The sequence below is a fragment of the Phascolarctos cinereus genome, unplaced genomic scaffold (assembly GCF_003287225.1).
Source record: "Phascolarctos cinereus isolate Bilbo 61053 unplaced genomic scaffold, phaCin_HiC Scaffold_3;HRSCAF=262, whole genome shotgun sequence".
NCBI classification, from domain to species: domain Eukaryota; kingdom Metazoa; phylum Chordata; class Mammalia; order Diprotodontia; family Phascolarctidae; genus Phascolarctos; species Phascolarctos cinereus.
The window spans coordinates 56,139,430-56,158,012 of record NW_027555736.1 but is presented as its reverse complement, the minus strand read 5'-3'; the positions used below and the strand labels follow the sequence as shown (position 1 = coordinate 56,158,012).

Sequence of the window (18,583 nt, the reverse complement as noted above, 5' to 3'; positions counted from 1 at the left end):
AGTGGAGCAGAAGAAAGGGAAGGGAATGTCAGGGATTGACTGTGGTCACTTTCTGTGGGTCTCTAGGGCTCTTCCCCAGAAGTTTCCCTTCTAGGTAATTTTAGGTGGTGCAGTGGACAGTGTCTCATTTGGAGTTAGGAAAACCTAGGTTTGAATCATCACTTAGATAGAATTCTGATTCTCACAACTCACAAATTGTGTGACCCTGGGCAAGTCACTTCTCATGGCCTCAGTTTCCTCCTTTATAAGAATGGGATGACAATAGCACCTTCTTTACAAGGTTATTGTGAAGACTGAATGAGCTAAAATAAGCAAAGTACTTTGCAAATCTGAAAGAGCTATGCAAATGTTTGTCATTATATCATTATTGTTTTTCTTCTCCTCGTCTTCATCATCATTAATATGGGTGACTCAGCTTAATTGTAATTAGTTTGAAAGAACGAATCAGACCATAGCCAGGGGTCACATGGCTAGAAACAATGAAAAATAAGAATAATTCATTGATAATTTACCCCCGAATTTAGATTTTGTCCCCATAAGACAGTACAAGACTATAGTTTTAGACCAGTGACTTCAGTGAGAATGCCATCCAGAAGAAATGGGGTTCTAACAATTTGTCTGCCATACTTGAACAGAGTGAGTTTGACTTTGGATGACAGGAGGATTAAAAAGTGTGGAGGAACTGGATTGGCTTCTTATTGTACTCCCAGGCAGGCAAATAACAGGAGAGGTGTTCTTCTTCAGTCTTTGAAGGTACAGAGGAGAGTGGAATGAATAACTAGAGGGTAAAGAAAGCAGGAAACTATAGGTTTTAAAACTTGTGGTATATGGCCCATGTAAGCCAGGTTAAAAAAAAAATTACATTAAGGAGCTTTGGCTTAAGAGTAGTTGACATCAGTGGAATCAGTCTTCCTTGGTTGCATTACCAAGATGTTGTGGCAGCTTATTTTCATTTTCCCCTTTTTTATATTCAAGAAATATATCCCATCTGTAAAATGGGGATAATAATACCTTCCTTAGTAAAAGCAAGAGGGTTGGACCAGGTGTTCTTTTGTAGTTTCCTCCAGCTCTAAGATTTATGATCCTATACTCAATTCTACATGCCCTTACTTACCCATATATCTGTGGCCAGAACAAACTTTACTTCCTATCTCCTTTATCCTTTCATATGCATGTCTCTATGCCTTCCTCTTAGAGTTCCTCCATTGCTGGTGGGAACGCCACTACTCTGAAGGACTCACCCAGTTCTATTGACTTAGGGTCTATGAGAAGAAGGGAATGTTAGAACATTTCCTCTTTGCAACCCACAGCCTTCTTTAATTTTATCATTTTGGTTGGGTCAAAAATACAACCTACTGTTGATCACATATGAGAAAGGATTTGGGGAGGGATGGATATCGGGTAGACAAATGAAATCCATGCAGAAACTACAGTTTTCATTTTGGCAAATACTTTCTATCTCTTCCTCATCAAAACATCCCTGGATCATGTACAACTTAGGTAAAAACCCCTGGTTATCAAGAGTTAACTGTATGGCAGAGATAGCTGTAACTTACATTGGTGATGCTGATTAGCCCGACATAATGTATGAGATATGAATAAAATGTCCCAGGTGAAAAGGAAACTCCCTGGAGTTAGTTGCTCTGTTGGAAAGTAATGTTTATTAAGCTTCGGTAGGGAACATAATCTTTGTCGTTATAGATTAACAGGCCTTAGATCTTTAAACTTGTACTCCATTTTTGGGGGAGTTGATCTGGGCTGTAGAAAACTGTTATTTTCACTGGGTTGTGATTTCCTAGACATCATAATCAATTTGAATCTGGAGAACCTATTATTGCAGCTTTCTACAAGGAGAATCTATTGTTGAAGCTTTCTACAAATATTTCTTCCTTTGTCATTTGTAAATATGGATTTTCAGGGCCAGCTCTTAAAAAGCTATCCCCCCCCTTAAATCCTGAGATCTTTTGTCAGGAATCAGAGTAATCTGCACAATCTAGATGGTAATACCTTGAAACCTTATCCTAAGAAGTTAACTTTTTCCCTAAGTTAAGCACTGGAAAAAATATTTTATTATATATTTCTATTGAGAAATTTATTTTAGTTCTTTTTAATTAAAATATCATGCTTTGTTAAAAGCATCAAAATTAAAGAAAAATAGTTGAACTATCATGGAGAATAACTTGGAGCAACATATAAAGAAATATAAATGTTTGGAGTGAGATGTAAAGAAATATAAATGCATAGGTACAAATAGAAGATTCTCATTAAACCTTATTTATCATCAATCAGTGCCTAATCTAATTTGTATTCCCCCTCCCCAGTGATCACAACTGATTAATTACTCAGGAATCTTTTAACTCAGAATCAGACTTTCCTAGATGATGTGTACCTTCCTGTCATACTTTGTCTGGGCCTTGAACAGCTTTATAATACTTTAATGGCCCTAGAACTTTTCTGCCACTAGGATTTTGAAGTCACCTAGGAAGAAAGCGCAAAATGTTTACTTATAATTTAAGGAGAGAAAAGCCTCCATTTGTACTGCCAATTCCATACTATTGATCTATACTTCTGGTCAGGCAGAGAAAACAAAATAAGAGATGAATTAAAAAATTGTAAGATGTCATTGGTAAGTAAGAAACCCTATGATTATCTTTTTCCTAGTTTGAAAAAATGTGCTTTTTTCACTCACTTTTTTATTTTTGAGATTTCTTCCTGTTCCCTCTCATCTTTCATGTCTCATAAATCTGCAGGTTTCATCACCTTTTTAATCACCACATAGAAATTTAGCTTGCTTGGCATAATTCTTTCTAAAGAAAAAAAAGTATCATAAAAGCTCAGTTAGTTGTAGAGTTTTAAAGTAATTTTTAAGCAGAATTTTGCAAGTTTCCTAAACACATGCATCATGATTTCCTTAATGGAAAAGGAACATGGCTGGTCTGTTACCCTGCCTTAAAATTTGCAAAAATTTATTATAGGTCTGGAGTTTTTAACTCGAAGTCTATAGACCTCCAAAAGGATCCGAGGATAGGGAAGTCTGTGGACTTGCATGGGAGGAAATACAGTTTTATTTTCACTAATCTCTAACTGAAATTTAACATTTCCTTTATTTATTTAAAAAACATTAACCTGAGAAAAGGTTCACCAGGTTACCAAAAGAGTGCATATCACAAAATAGATTAGTAACCTCTGTTCTAGATTTGTGAATTCCTGTCCCTCTCAAAGATCCCCAAAGATCTTGTTACTTAATTTGGCAGCCTGCTAAAATACTTAACCAACCACACTGTTAGGAAGTTCTTCAGAATTAACTTAAATCTATGTCACTGCTATTTAAATCCACGATTGACAGAGGTGCCATAATCACTCCAAGATGATATTCCCATTTAATGTGTTCACCTAGCAGAGGGCAAGACTGAGACATAGAAATAAGATTCAGAGAGTAATTGAACTGATCCTGGGTGAGGGCTAAGCAACACAATCATCCTCCCACCTCCTGTTTGTATATCATTTCTTGGGCAGTTCTCACTCATGCTTCTCAACTCAGGCTCTAATGGGGTGGACTGCTCATGTGAGTGATGTTTTCTGCAGGATGTCATTGCCAATTTCTGAATCACAGACATTTCGTTAATCCCCCCAAGATACTGCTCCAATTGAAATGTGTCTGAAGCTTTTCATTTTACACAAACTTCAATTTCTTGTCAAATAAACCATTAAGTTCTCTGATTCTGAGGCTCATGTGACTTCCCGGCTCTTCTCAGCAATTTCTTCATATTTCTAGATTTTAAAAGCCATAAATTAGCAAATCATCAACATATCATCAAGAAGGAACGTTTGGTAGGGATTCCATTGAGAAGAAAGCGTAGATCTCAGTAACTGATCTTCCCGAAGATATGAAGAACTGTAGACAGACAGATATAGTAAATAAGAAGACAAACAGATAATTTGAGTTGACAGGGCACCTTGGATTGATTAAGCATTCTGCTTTGATTAGGACTGAACTTTTTTTTAAGGAAAAAAAAAGGAGCTTGCCCTAATACCCTAGGAAAAAAAATGACACTTTAACTACTTCTGAAATTCAGTACTGTGAGTCAGAGACCAACAGCAAGTGATATTAGATGTTGTATTATATCATGTAATATGCCAGATATTACTTTCCAACAAGATGAGAGTGTAACCTGAGAGCAGAACATGGCCCATTGTCTGGGCCTGGGTATGGATGCCTCTTTCTTACCATCTGCTTTGCATTCCTTTTAACCCCTATCTTCAGCTCCTCTCAAACATGAAGCCCTATTTAGGAAGACTTAAAAATTGGATGCATATTAAATCAACTGTCAGATAACAGTAATGGAATGAAGACGTGTCTCTCCGCTCCCTCCTCCCCTCCATAATTCTCCTTTGTCTCCCTTCTTTTTCACATACTTATCAACATGCTATAGCTATTGTTCTGAAAAGGAGGGATGGAAACGTAGGCAGTAATGCGCTAGGTGAATTTTCAAGTCGCATTCATACTTAGAGTTTTCTCTCAAATAGCCGTACTTCCTTCAAGGGGAAAAAACATAACAATCTCACTTCTGATTAGCAACCCCCAGGCTTGTTCACTACCTACCCTTTCCCTTGAATCAGGAGCCTCTGCCAAGTGTGAATTTAGTGTCAGAAGAACTGATAAAATCACCTAAAATTATGTCTGTTGAATAGTTTATTTCTCCCCATTTGACCAAAATACTTTGAGAAGGAAAGCCACCATGTTGACACCAAAGAGTCAATATGGCAGGTAGTAGCCATCTGAGAATGCGTTCAGTGTGAATCCATCCCACTCCACCTTTCTTGCTCTGTTCATGAAGAGCTAGTCCCAGGGAAACCACTGAAGGCTGATGGTCAGGTAATATGGTAGAGACTTTGCTGGAATGGGCTGATCTTTGGTCAGTAGCTTTTTTCTAAACAGACCAACCCTGCCAATGTGTGAATAGGACCATGATTTCATCAGCCTTGAGAATTTCTAGTAAGAAATTCTCCCTACAAATGTAATCTATTATTTAGTATTTAAGTCTAAGGGCATTGCTGGTGGCACTTAGAAGTTAAGAAACGGGTATTCAGATCTAGAGCTGGGGCAAATCTCAGATGCCTTCTAGTCCAACCCTCTTCTAAAAGATGAGGAAAATGGAGCCTACAGGAAGTGGCAAAGATCATACAGATAGTAAGTATCAGAGCAGTTGTACTCTGATCTTCTGACTTGAGATCATCATTCTTTCTCTCTCTCCATTCCACTGCCCCAGTAACATAGGGTCACACAGCTAGGCAAGTAATAGAGGCAGCGTTTGAATCCATGTCTTCTCAGATGATTTTAGGCCCCTATTCATTAGGCTAGGTTGCTACTAAATCAATTAGTAGATAACTTTTAGTGGAATGAAGACATGTCTAAATAAAATAAATACTCAATATACTAAATAGCTAAATATAATAAAATACTAAAAATCACCACAGGAAAATGTGGTGTAGCAAAATATGTTAGAGGTAAAGAATCGCTCATCTGAGAGCATTCTAGATCAGAGAAATTCAGGAGGGAGCCACTTCAGCTTAGTACAAGAATAATAAGCAACCTTAGCTCCTGAGAAGCCTTTGCAAATGACAGAGGGGACAACAGCAAGAAGTACGAAGAATTGGAAGGGTCAGAGCAGTAGCTGAAGGCGTGACTGATTCTGCTGTGCCAATGTTACAGGAAGGTTTGTCCTATGAGGCTTCGTCAGACCTTCTCCTGTAGCATGCCACGGCACCCTGCATGCCACGGCACCCACAGATTCCTGTGGCATGTGTGCTGCACGTGGGGGAAGTCCTGCCATGGGGATGTAAGCATGTGGCGTCTTGCTCTTGTGAGCTCTCCGTGAATCCAGCGGTAGAGATTTGGTTTGGCCACTGTACCCGAGAGAAGGGAGGTGCCAACCCCTTATATTGATCAGATTTCAGTTCAATATAAGGAAGATCTTCTTAGCAATTAGCATTCTCCAGCAGCAGAATAGCTTGCCTTTTTTCAGTGCTGAGTTTTGTATCACTCGAGATGTCCAGGCAAAGGTTTATGACCACTTATCAAGAATATCTCAGTGGGGTGGGTGTGCATGCCCTCTAAGGTCCCTTCCAATTTTCTGATTGTAGTTGTAGGAGCATCAGGAGGGTCTGTTTGCTTCAACATAAGATCAAGGACAAAGAGAAAAGCACACACACACACACACACACACACACACACACACACCCATCCAAATACACCTACTCTGTGCCTAAGAATATGTTAAGTGCCTGGAATACAAAGACGAGAAAGACAGAAGTGAAAGCAGTCAATCCACTTACAGAGCTTAAATTTTATTGAGGGAAACAACATGTATACATGTAAGTATTATATGTATGTGTATATGCATATATGTTATATATAACATATAATGACATAACATATATTTGCAACTAATGTTTATGCAGCACCTGCTATGTGCCAGTCACTATGCTAAGCGCTTTATAAGATTCTCATTTGATCCTTACAACAACCCTAGGAAGTTGGTGCTATTGTTATTATTATTCCAATTTTACTGTTGAGGAAACTGAGGCAAATAAAAGGTATTTGACTTGCCAAGGGTCACACAACTAGTAAGTGCCTAAGACTAGATTTGAAATCAAATCTTCCTGGACTCCAAGGCCCTGCTTCTTATCCACTGCACCACCTAGCTGCCTCTAATGTATAATGTGTATGTTTCTATACACATACACACACTTGTATATACATACATACATACATATATATACCTTCACTATATCCTATATATATACATATATATACCTTCATTATACATATATATTCATTTGCATATACACATACATATACATATACACCCCTTCACTATATATGTATATATATATATATTATGTATAACATGCAAATGTATACAGAGTGCCTCAAAAATCTTAGTGCAATTCTGAGCTGTTCTTTTCAATAATTAAGGAATACTTAGTTATATTTAAGCAATTATTTAGAAAGCAATTACTTTTAAGTGATTAAGCAATATTTAAAAGTATATAGCTTAAAACAGCACTAAGAAAACTCTTTTGAGACACCTAATATAGTGCAAAATAATTTTGTGGGGAGGGAGGTGCTAGCAGCTGGCAGGGCAGTGTGTCAAGATGGGCCTCATTTAGGAAGTGGAATTTAAGTTCAATTTCGAAGGAAGTTGGAGCTTCTAAGAGATAGAGGTGAGGAGTGAGCACATCCTGGGCAGGGAGGGAAAGTGAGTCTCCTTGTGCCATCTTTATTTTCTTCTCCCTCCGAACATGGGCTTATAAGGCCCATGCCAAGGAGAAGAATATCAGCGGGTACCATCCAGGCTGCTCAGATAGGTACCACATAGGGTCATAGGATTTTGAAACCATCTAGTCCAGTGCCCTCATTTTACAGTTGAGTAAACTAAGGCCCATTCCCAAGGTCACACAGTTAGTTGAGTAGCAGAAACAGGGCTGCATTTGAAAAATACTTAATGTTGAGTTGAATTGAACTCCTAATGGCAGTTCCAATGATGGAGATTTCAGTTTATTACAAGGAAGAACTTTCTAATACCTAGAACTGCCCCAAAATGAAATGAGCTGTCTTGTGAGATAGTGAATTCCTTGTCATTCAAGGTGTTCAAGTAGAGCTGGATGGATGATTGCTTGTTGGGGATGATGGGAAAAGTAGTCATGGTTCTGGTTAAAAAAAATAGGTGATCTCGAAAGTGTCTTTCAACTATGATATTCATGATTGATGGATTATGTATTGGCAAAACCTTACCACTTATCCATGATTGAAATAACGGATTTTTAATATATGGCTTGTGATTCTAGTGAGGATAATGTGTCTGAGATGGCTTCTATAATGCCCTAATTTGGGGATATAGGAATGGGACACACAATCTACAGATGGCCATGGTCAGATTGTTTCCACTGTGCAGCTGAGCATCTCATCTAGTTAGCGTCTCTGAGTAGCCAATTCTCTTTGCCTTGATGGACCTAATTTTTTGAGTTGCCTTGGCTAAACCTCAGACCATTCCTCTGCTTCCATTAGGGGAAAAAATCATGCTTCTCTACAACAGCTCACCGTCCACCTTCTGCATTTTATTGACAGCAAAATGTGGAGATCACTTTCTTCCCAGTAATAGCAGGGTAATCTCTCTTTCTCTCCTTTGTGATCAAACGTAGTCGTGGGACGCAGGAGTAGGAAGACAGCCTATTTCATCCCTTGCTTGTCTTTGGTTTCTTCAAGACTGTGATTGGTTCATGAGCTGCAGCTTCCCTTTTTAATATATATTTTGGCTTCTTTTCCCTATATTCTGTTTTCTTACAAACTCAGTTTTAGGGTTAACTGGTGCGAAAATGGTTAAAACTGTACCAGGGACTTTAAGGTTCATGGTAGTCACATTACACTCATTGTGATTTCAAGGAATCACACAGTGTTCAGAATTGGAAGGGGCCTCATTGGTCATCTAGTCCGACTTATAGCTAGAGAAATCTCCACTGCATACATGCCATCCAGCCCCTGCTTAAAGACATCTGATGCTCATTGGGGATGTGTGTGTTTGTGCATACGTGTGCACGTGAGTGCAGGAAACCACCACCTTGCAGGGCAGCTCATTCTAATTTTGGCAGCTGTCATTTTTATGAATCATTCCTGATGTCAAGTCTATATTAACCTCTTTGCAATTTCCAAATGGCTTTCATTTATTCTGCCCATTTCTTATGATTCTACCCTCTGGGGACAAACAGAACAAATCTAATCTCTCTTCCACATAAAAATCCTTCAAATGCTTGAATGTAAGTATTATAACCACTCCTTTTCCCCAATCATCTTTTCTCCAGACTAAACTTTCCCACTTCTACTAACTGGTCCTCATATGCCATGGACCCAAGGTCTTCACCAGCCTAGTTATCTTCCTTTGGAATTTCTTTAGTTTATCAGTGTCATTTTTAGATGGTGCTACCCATAATTGAATTCAGTACTCCAAATGTGGTCTCACCAGAGCAGGGTACAGAGATATTGCTCTCTTAGTCCAGGAAAATGTGCTTTTCTTTAATAGTATTTTATTTTTTCCGATTACATGTAAAGACAGTTTTTAACGTTCATTTTTACAATAAAATCTGAGTTCCAAAATTTCTCCCTCCCTCTCTACCTACTCCCTCAAGATGGCAAGCAGTTTGATATAGGTTATATATGTGCAATCATCTACAACCTATTTCCATATTAGTCATGTTATGAAAGAAGAAACAGTTTGCAAAAAAAAAAAAAGAAATTACAGTTTGAAAAGGAAAAAAAGACATGAAAAATAAAGTGAAAATAGTATGCTTCAATCTGCATTCAGACTCCCATCAGTTCTTTTTCTGCAAGTGGATAGCATTTTCCATCATGAATCTTTTGAAATTGTCTTGGATCATTGTATTGCTAAGAAGAGCTAAATCAGTCACAGTTGATCGTCACACAATGTTGCTTTTACTGGGTACAATATTCTCCTGGTTCTGCTCATTTCACTTTGCATCAGTTTATGTAAGCCTTTCCAAGTTTTTCTTAAATTTTCCTGCTCATCATTTCTTGTAGTGCAATAATATTCCATTACATTCATATACCACAATTTGTTCAGCCGTTCCTCAATTGTTGGGCATCCCTTCGGTTTCTAATTCTTTGTTCACACAAAAAAAGCTGCTACAAATATTTTGTACACGTAAGTTCCTTTCCCCTTTTTTATGATCTCTTTGGGATACAGACCTAGTAGTGGATCAAAGGATATGCATAGCTTTATTGCCCATTAGGTATAGTTCCAAATGCTCTCCAGAATGGTTGGATCAGTTCACAATTCTACCAACAATGCATTAGTGCCACAATTTTCCCACATCCTCTCCAACATTTATCATTTTCTTTTTCTGTGTTATTAGCCAACCTGATAGGTGTAAAGTGGTACCTCAGAGGCATTTCAACTTGAATTTCTCTAATTATCACTTTTCATATGACTATAGTTAGCTTTGATTTCTTCTGAAAACTTCCTGTTCATGTCCTTTGACCAAAAATATGTTTTTCTTAATGTAGGCCAAGATCACAGTTGATTTTTTGGCTGCCACATCACACTGGTGACTCATGTTGAGTTCGAAGTCCATCAAAACCCCCACATCTTTTTCAGACATACTGGTATCTAACCATGTCTCCCCCATCCTGTACTTCTGAAGCTATTTTTGTAAATTCAAGTGCATGACTTCACATTTCTCTCTAATTAATTCCATCCATATGATCTTTTGGGATCTTGATTCTATCTCCATTGTGTTGGCCATCCTTTCAAGCTTTGTGGAATTTTCTTATTTGATGAACATACTTATATGTCTTTATCAAGTCATTGATTAAAAATATTAAACAGCACAGAGCTGAGCACAGATCTCTGGGGCACCTTTCCAAGTTGACACCAAACCATTAATGACAACTGTTTGAGTAGTGGAATGGACACATTATCCAGCTGTTAATGAGAGACTACAGTGCAAGTGAAGAGAAGGTACAACAAGCAAGTGTGAAGATCTTGGGTAATCTTTCTCTCATTCTCTGAATGAAGCCCAAGGGGATAAAGCTGGGAAGACAGATGAGAATAACCCTGAGTGACAGGATACCAGTCACAGAAAGCTCAAGGCACTGGCCCTGTAGTCTCTTCAAGCAGCTTAAAGCCATGACTAGTATAGATGGCTTGGTTAAAAATTGTTTTAAAAAATTAAGTTAAATTTAAAATAAAAACACAGAAGACTTATGAAGCTATAGCTCTTCTGAGAACCATGGAGAGACAATGCTTGGTGAGACAGAATGATTCAACCTCAGCCAAAGAGGGAAGACAGATGTTTCGTCCTGACTGACCAATATGTGTTTGGGGTTGCTGGGCCTTGCTCCTCACCCCTCCCTTCCTTCTTTCATGATGAAATGCTGGTATGTTCCCTTGGCAAGTACTTTTCTAAATGCACTCCCCAGCTGTGTCAGACAGCTACCAATGGTGGATGGGGGAAAGGGGGGAGAGATGAGAGGTCAGATCAAGACAGCATGATTAGAAGGCTCAGCAGAAAGACAGAAAAGAGATTCAAGCATATGTATTTGATATAAATATTATAGTTTTACAGAGACATCTAGATCAATACATGCCATATTTCATTTACCTCCTTGAAAAAGTAAGCACAATGTATTCAGTGAAAGCTGTATAGGATTTTCAATTTACTTCGTATGATTTATTATGACAGGATAGCTATGGGTTTTTTAAGTTCTTTATACTTGTTCCAGTAAAAATGGATTGAGTATCTTTAAAAATAAACAGCCCAGAGCCATGAATTTTATATTGTCTTCCTGAGTAAGGCAAGAACTGTCTTAAGATCTCTGCCTGTGGGACCTGGCTGGAGTCATAATTATTTTAGTTTTCACTCTTTAGCTGAGTCATTTCAAGGGTGTGTTTGTCTTGATCCCCCACAAGCAGCCTCAGGACTTGGAGATAGTGATTTGGAGGAGCTGGGTACAGAGAAAGGAGACTTCCTTCTTTCTAACATGGTAAGGGACCTCAGAGTTCTCTAACCAGGTCAAAGCTCCTTGCAATTTAGGCTTTAAAAGGCCATCTCCTCCCTTCCTGCTGAACCAGCACTGAATGTGTGCCCTGGCAGAATGTCAAGGTGTTGGGCAGTTTGGGAGGTACCCATAGAAGTCACTTGTAAAGTTCCTCAGTTTCCCCAAACAGGATGTAGATGTTCAGGATTCTGTTGCCCTTTTGACATTATCTGCCTATTTCCACACTACTTGGTGATTTTGTTGCATGTCTATCAATTAGACAGATGGTTTAGTCCATCTCTGAAATGGTGTTAATTTGATTGCAGAAAATGCAATATATAGACAGCAGACCCCCTACCCAAATGATGCAACTTTTATCTTCAAATCAGCACTGATGGAGCACCAAGTACCCAGAACTAAAGCTGTCTTTGGTTAGATAACACGTTGGAAAGTGAGAAATCTACTTCTTGGTAATTCATTAAGTGTTCATGTTGTGGCTCCTCTGTGCCAAGTTTTCCCATGTTTGCACAGTTATATACTTATACTAACGTCAATCAGACTCTAATGCTACCATTGTATTCCTTCTATTTTGGCTTTAATTTTAGGACCCTCCTCTACCTCAAATGTATTAAGAGTAATTTCACTTCTTGCCATAAGAAAGATATACTTAAGGTATCAACTGCGACTTGCTGCAGCTACCCAGCCCCTAATTCTCAGGCCAAAATACCATGGATGTGAGTACTTCTAACAATTAGAAGCAACTGGTAACTCAAAGCTCAGGCATTTGGTGAGCGAGCCAATGCAGATTGGAAATCCAAATGTAACTTAGTGTTGGAAAGTTGTCTGGGACACTGAGAGGTTAAGTAATTTGTCCAGGGTCATGCATGCAGTATCTGTCAGAGGCAGGAATTTGAATGTCTTGAATGTAGGTCTTTCTGATTCTGAGGCCAAAATCTTTTATTTGCTACATAATTCTTTTAAAAAAAGTGGGTAGAAGAATTATGTTAATTAAAAATCCTAATTAAAATTCATCAGTAGCATCATTTACAAGTGTTTTGAAAGCTCCTTAGCCCAAGTTGTCTTGAGCTGCCTAGCCTGAATGACTTGTTTTAGGACAGTTATATTCTCTAATAGAACTAGCCCTCAGCAAAATTGTGAAATGAGATAATAATTCTCTCTGACAACTGTTCTGTCTGAGTTTCTTCTCTCTTTTCAGTACTCTTCCCTATGATTCTAACACCCACTCTTCTTGAGATACTTCATCCTCTTTCTCTAAGGAGAAAGTAGACATGATAGATTATTATGTAATTATTATTATATTATATTTTCATATAGATTATTATATACTAAAATGTGAGTGACTCAATGCATAACCCTTCAAGGGTCATTGTAAAAGAGGACTATAGGGCTCCATAGAAATTAGTTTTTATGAGTGGAATTTAAGGTTGTGTGGCACCTGAGTAGGGTAGTTCTCTCTTTCTCCCTCTCTTTAATGAAGGGGTAGAAGAAGCCAATCCAACAGCATAAAAATTCTGAGAGACTAGTTCTTGCAAGAATCCTTTGGATTGTTATTTATCACAGTCTTTCCTAATGTGTAACACCCACATACACTTCTATATGCTAGTTCAGTATGGCTGTCAGCTAAAGGATATATTTAGTAAAGTATAGTGATTGAGGAAACAAATATGAAGCCTTCCCATTTTAGCCTTTTTCCTACTTCCCTCTTCCACTCCCTACTCCCAAACTGTTTTCACTGAAATTTTCAAAAGCCCTGAAAACATTCCTAGGAAATAAATCTTCTCCTTTCACCAGCCTTCCATCCCGACTCTCCAGTGCTTGTGGCTCTCCCCACCAGGAGAAGTAGGTCCTCAAATGTTGATGCTGGATTAGAGCTAGGCAACCTCTCTCCCATCCATCAATCCTAACTGCATTCAAACATTTTCAATATGTTGGCTCCTTGGTAACTTTCACTGTATGGAAAACAAAATGGAGGGAAATGATTATTGGCACAAGAAGGGGAAGCCGTAAATCTTCAAATCAGATATAGGACAGATTGGAACAATATGGGTTTTCCAAGGTTTCTATGATAATGTACCTAATAACTCTCCTTGGGCAAAAAGGCAATCTGTTTTCAATCAATCTCTCTTTTCTGAGCAAAAATACCAATTATATTGAAGGGAGGTTTTTTTCCCTACTTTTTTTTTTATAAAGACTGCTGTCCACCCTTGAAATCATTCTGAGACTGAAAGATATATATATATATTTTCAATTGTCTTCAGTGTTATTGGACAACTAACACCAAATGAGAAGAGTCAATTCTTTTTCCTTTGTTTCATTTTTTTTTGTTGGCTGTATTTGTCCCCTCCTTAAGAGAAGTGAAAGCTAATTAAAGGCTTAAAGGATAATATTGATTGCATTGGAATATATTTTATATATCCACAGCACAGTTCCAATTAACTGAACCCTGCCTCCTTGTAAGTCTGAGTGGATCAGGTTTGTTGAGCTTTCTGATTCAAAGCATTGATGAGTTGAATCAGTTTAGGATAGCGTGATATAGAGTGGCACAACTCCGCTCAGCTTGGTTATTGGATGAAGGCCTTTGAGCAAACAAGTAGGTAGTGGCCTAGCAAGAAGTAGACTCCCGAACCTTAGTTTTGACTCATTTATAAAAAAGAGAAGAGTCTTCCATCTCCCTACTCTATCAGGAATCAATACAGACCAATTTGGCCTGACTAGGCTCTCTGAAAGAAGGCCCTGATGTTATAGAAAGTAGCATGAGTGCCATCAGGACAGGTTAGATTTCAGTGGCTTTGTCATTAACAACCAAACTAGTGAAATCCAAAGGTATGCTTTACATTAGCCATCATTGTCCTAACACCTCATTCATTTAAGCTCCTTTTCTTGCTCACACCTGTGTTCTATTCATGCATATTTTTCCATATCCTATAATACATATTTTATCACACATTTAGGCATACATATGCATTATTCACATATGTCTATATGTCTAAATTTATCTATATCTAGATATTATGGGCACACAGATGAAACCAAATGGCGGTTAGCAATGATCAGAGTTAAAAGATGTATATAGTCCTGGGTGTTGATGTAATGGCCCCATTCGACCTCCAAGGACCAGGATTAAGAACAAAGATTAAAACATCTCCTTGGATGCAGTACATTAACATTGCTGCCTCCTTTTTATAGCTCAGTTTGCCTGATCGCTAACTATACCACCATAACAATAACAGTCCATAATGGCGATATTATTAACTGCATCGTGCGTATTATTGATTTACTCTTCGTTCTGCATCATTATCCTTTCACCGATGAGTTTACTGCATCATTCTCACATACTCAGTCAAGCACCAAATTACAATGATAGGCCAACCTCCTGTAATGGCCTCTAATGGAACATTGCATAAGTAATCATTGCTGCCTCCCATTATGCACTGCTTCCAGCCAATGAGGGCTTGGCCTTCTTGGAACATGCACAGAGCAATTATGAAGTAGAGGAGACCTGGTGGTTCTAAATTTTGCCCAGGAAATTACCTTGTTTCATATTTGCCACCTGCTGGGGCCTCAAACCCCAGCCAGCAAAGCTGCAGGCATGGTGTTGGTGCCTTTTTTTTTGTAACCACTGGTGGGGTCCAAGGCTGAGGTCAACATTGGAGACATGCTGTTATTATGACTCTCCTCCCCCAAAAGATTCCTGGCATCTCTCCAGGCTTCAGGGTTCTTGGCCTTGCTCTTTACCTGTGCATTTTGGGAACTAAAGCAAATGTAGTCAAAGGCAGGACAGAGATAACAAGCTTAACACTTTATCCTTCATTCCTAGAGGAGTAAATCCCTAGGTGAACCCAGAGCAGGGGCAGAGTCTGCTGACCCCAGTATTTGGCCCTGAAAAATGTGGCCACTCTGCAGTGAGGAGTGGCCAGCCATATTCTATTAAGAGTTCATGGAAAGGGCATTGCTCATAGAGACAGAAGACCAGGGATCAAATCCTGACTCTGCCACTTACTAGATGTGTGATCTTGGGTAGGGCAGTTAATCCTTCTGAACCTTGAGCTTCTCATCTGTAAAATGGACATAACAGCTAAGGTTTACCTGTTGTACAGGTGTTGTTAAATGCTTTCCTATATGAATGGCAGCCATGACTGCATACCTACTTCCCCACTCCTCCTCTGCTGTTCGGAAGAGGCACCCCATCTAGACCAAGGTGATATCTCCTTAGCATCCTGTCCTCCACTTAACTGCCCGTAATTCCTTTGGCATGCATGGAAATCCCATGGAGCATAACCAACCCAGCCATTGATGCAGCAGCCCCGATAGCCCCATCTTTGATTCCATAGGCATTCCATTCTCATTTAGCTCTGAGTAATGCCCACTTACTGTAAAGTGTTACATGCTCCCATTGTTGGAGGAGTTATGGCAGAAAAATGCAGAATTTCCTTTTAACTGCTTATGGCCAGTAGAGCCTATAATGTGTCAAGCCACGCATTAGCTGCCCTGATGAAACAGTCTGCTTTCATACACACCAAATCATCGTTTCAGCAAGATTTGTTATCTCATTACCTGATAAGCTGTATGTCATAAACCAAACCTCCTACAGTGAATCTCCTGAGAGGAGGCTTTGTGGGCAGAAAGGGAGAGATGTGAATCTGCAAAGGGGCTTGATAATGTAGCGTTTAAACTCAACCATAATGCCACTTATTGTTAAATGCATAAAACTACTTGGCCAAATGGTTTGGCTTTTAATAGGATTTTGTGCAGCATCAGGTGAGAACCCATATGCCTTTTTAGTCCCTAAGTCTCTAAGCACCTGCTAACGCCTCAGCTTTGCCTCCCAGGCCTCGGGGGATGGGCAGCCGGATTTTTAGGAACGCGGCTTGAGGAGACAAATGCTTCCTTCGCAGCTGCCGCCTCTTTCTCCGTCTTGCCCATGGGGGGCAGGGTTGTCTCTGGTGCCAGGGTTCACTAATCCAGCCTCTCTTGTCACAGGCATATCGTTGTCTGTGGGCACATCACTCTGGAGAGCGTGTCCAACTTCCTGAAGGACTTTCTGCACAAAGACCGGGATGACGTCAACGTGGAGATTGTCTTTCTTCACAAGTAAGGGGCACTCTGTCCAGGCTGCAGTCCGTCATTCAGTCAGTCAACAAGCATTTATTAAGCATTTGGTATGTGCCGCGCACTCACTACGTGCAGGGAGCACAAAGAACAGAAGTAAACATGGTCCCTGCCACCAGGGAGACAACGTGCAAATAACTATGGATATGCATACATACACGTGTACATATAAAGCACATATAAACATGTAAAGTACATGTGATGTGTGATTTCACACAGCGTAAATGAAATGTAATCTCAGAGGGAAGTTTAGGGTGGTAGAAAAGACCAGTTCCCAGGTGCACTTAGTGAGAGACCCAGTGCAAATAGCTGAATACCAACTATGTAGATACTTGGGATGATACAAAGTTGCATAACGTACTGCCCTGGCCTCAGAGTTCTTACCGTCTAGTTAGGGAGAGAAGTAATGAACATAAGGAAAGTGAGATGGGATTACTTCAGCATTTCAAAATGAGTTATTTCATTACGATAATAACAACAATGATGATTATGACCATGATGACGATAGTTAAGCCCTTATATAGTGCTTTACGCTTTGATCCTTGCACTATATCTCTGTGAGGTAGGTGCCATTCAGGAAAGAAGGAAACACACGTTTGTTAAGAACTTACTATGTTTCAAACATTCCAAACTTGTAAACGGCTAAGCCTTTACAAGTGTTACTTTATTTATTCAGTAGTATTCTGGACCCAGACCGACTGAAATCAACACGTGCTAGAAATCAGGGCTTGGTTTATTATTTTGTTGATTGTCTAGACTTAAGTGGTGGAGAAAATGTTAATAATGCAAATGACTAACTAAAAGTAGTAAGGAGAGCCGGTTCTTAAAAATGTACCAGCACACCAATGGTGTGATTATCTTCATTTTATTAATGAAGAAAAACTGAGATGGAGACATTGTTACTTCCTCAGTGTCATAGAACTAGTCGGTGTCTAAGTCTGTCTAAGTCAGGATTTGAACTGAGTCTTTCTGCCTCTAAGGCCAGCACTCTACCTTCTGTGTCACCTGGCTAGATATGGATATTCTTTCCCATGATGTCAAATACAACCTCTCCAGACTTTTTCAGAAAGTTTTATGAGTTAATGCCTCCAGAATTCTTCACCTGGTGATTGAGTCTGTAGCAACTGGCCTCCCCAGATATGGCTAGTCTGGCAAACTACATATACGATGCCAGACTAAATTAAAAGCATTTTGTGCTTGAAATGACAAGCTGGACTAGACCTGCCAGTGCTTGTGCTCTGGGGGCATAATTTTTGAGAATTCAAATTCAGTTTCTTCTCATAATAAAGCATCCTTTAAGTGAAGAAACTAGTACTGATTCATGAGTCAAGTAACTCTTAAGAGAAGATTTCTGCCTGTAAGAGTCCCTGATCAGGTCTACGTGAGGGAAAGAATACCACTGTTAAATATTCCTCAAAACCTTGCCCTGGTAATCCAGGTCAGTTTGACCACAATCTCTTAATAATATCTGAGTGTGTGGGGCAGCTAGGTGCCACACTGGATAGAGCACCAGCCCTGAATTCAGGAGGACCTGAGTTCAAATCCAGCCTCAGACACATAACACTTACTAGCTGTGTGACCCTGGGCAAGTCACTTAACCCCACTGCCTAACCCCCCAAAAAATCCGAGGGTGTTACCCCCAAGTATTAATTCATTCTCATGGGGAAGATGTCAGAGGCCAGGAATGACTTACCGATTTAGCATGGCCTAAGGGCCAGAAGGAGTGTGGTCTAAGAGTGAATCATTCATTCATTCAGTAAGCATTTATTGATGCCTTCTATGGAAAAAGCATTGTGATAGGAGTCAAGGATAAAAAGACCAAAAACAAAATTGTGTGTGCCCACAAGGAGCTTGAATTCTGTTAGGGAGTTATACAGTAGACATGAATAAATGTATGCA

At 39.3% G+C, this 18,583-nt stretch overlaps 1 protein-coding gene across 5 annotated transcripts in view; it reads left to right on the top strand.

Annotated features, from left to right (window-relative positions):
• Positions 1-18,583, top strand: part of KCNMA1 (potassium calcium-activated channel subfamily M alpha 1) — a 909,315-nt gene that overhangs the window by 643,150 nt on the left and 247,582 nt on the right. For all 5 annotated transcript variants that reach the window (XM_078150867.1, XM_078150865.1, XM_021006026.2 and 2 more), the window contains exon 10: positions 16,556-16,666. In XM_078150867.1, coding sequence (XP_078006993.1) covers positions 16,556-16,666 — 111 coding nt within the window. The remainder of the gene's footprint in view (positions 1-16,555; positions 16,667-18,583) is intronic.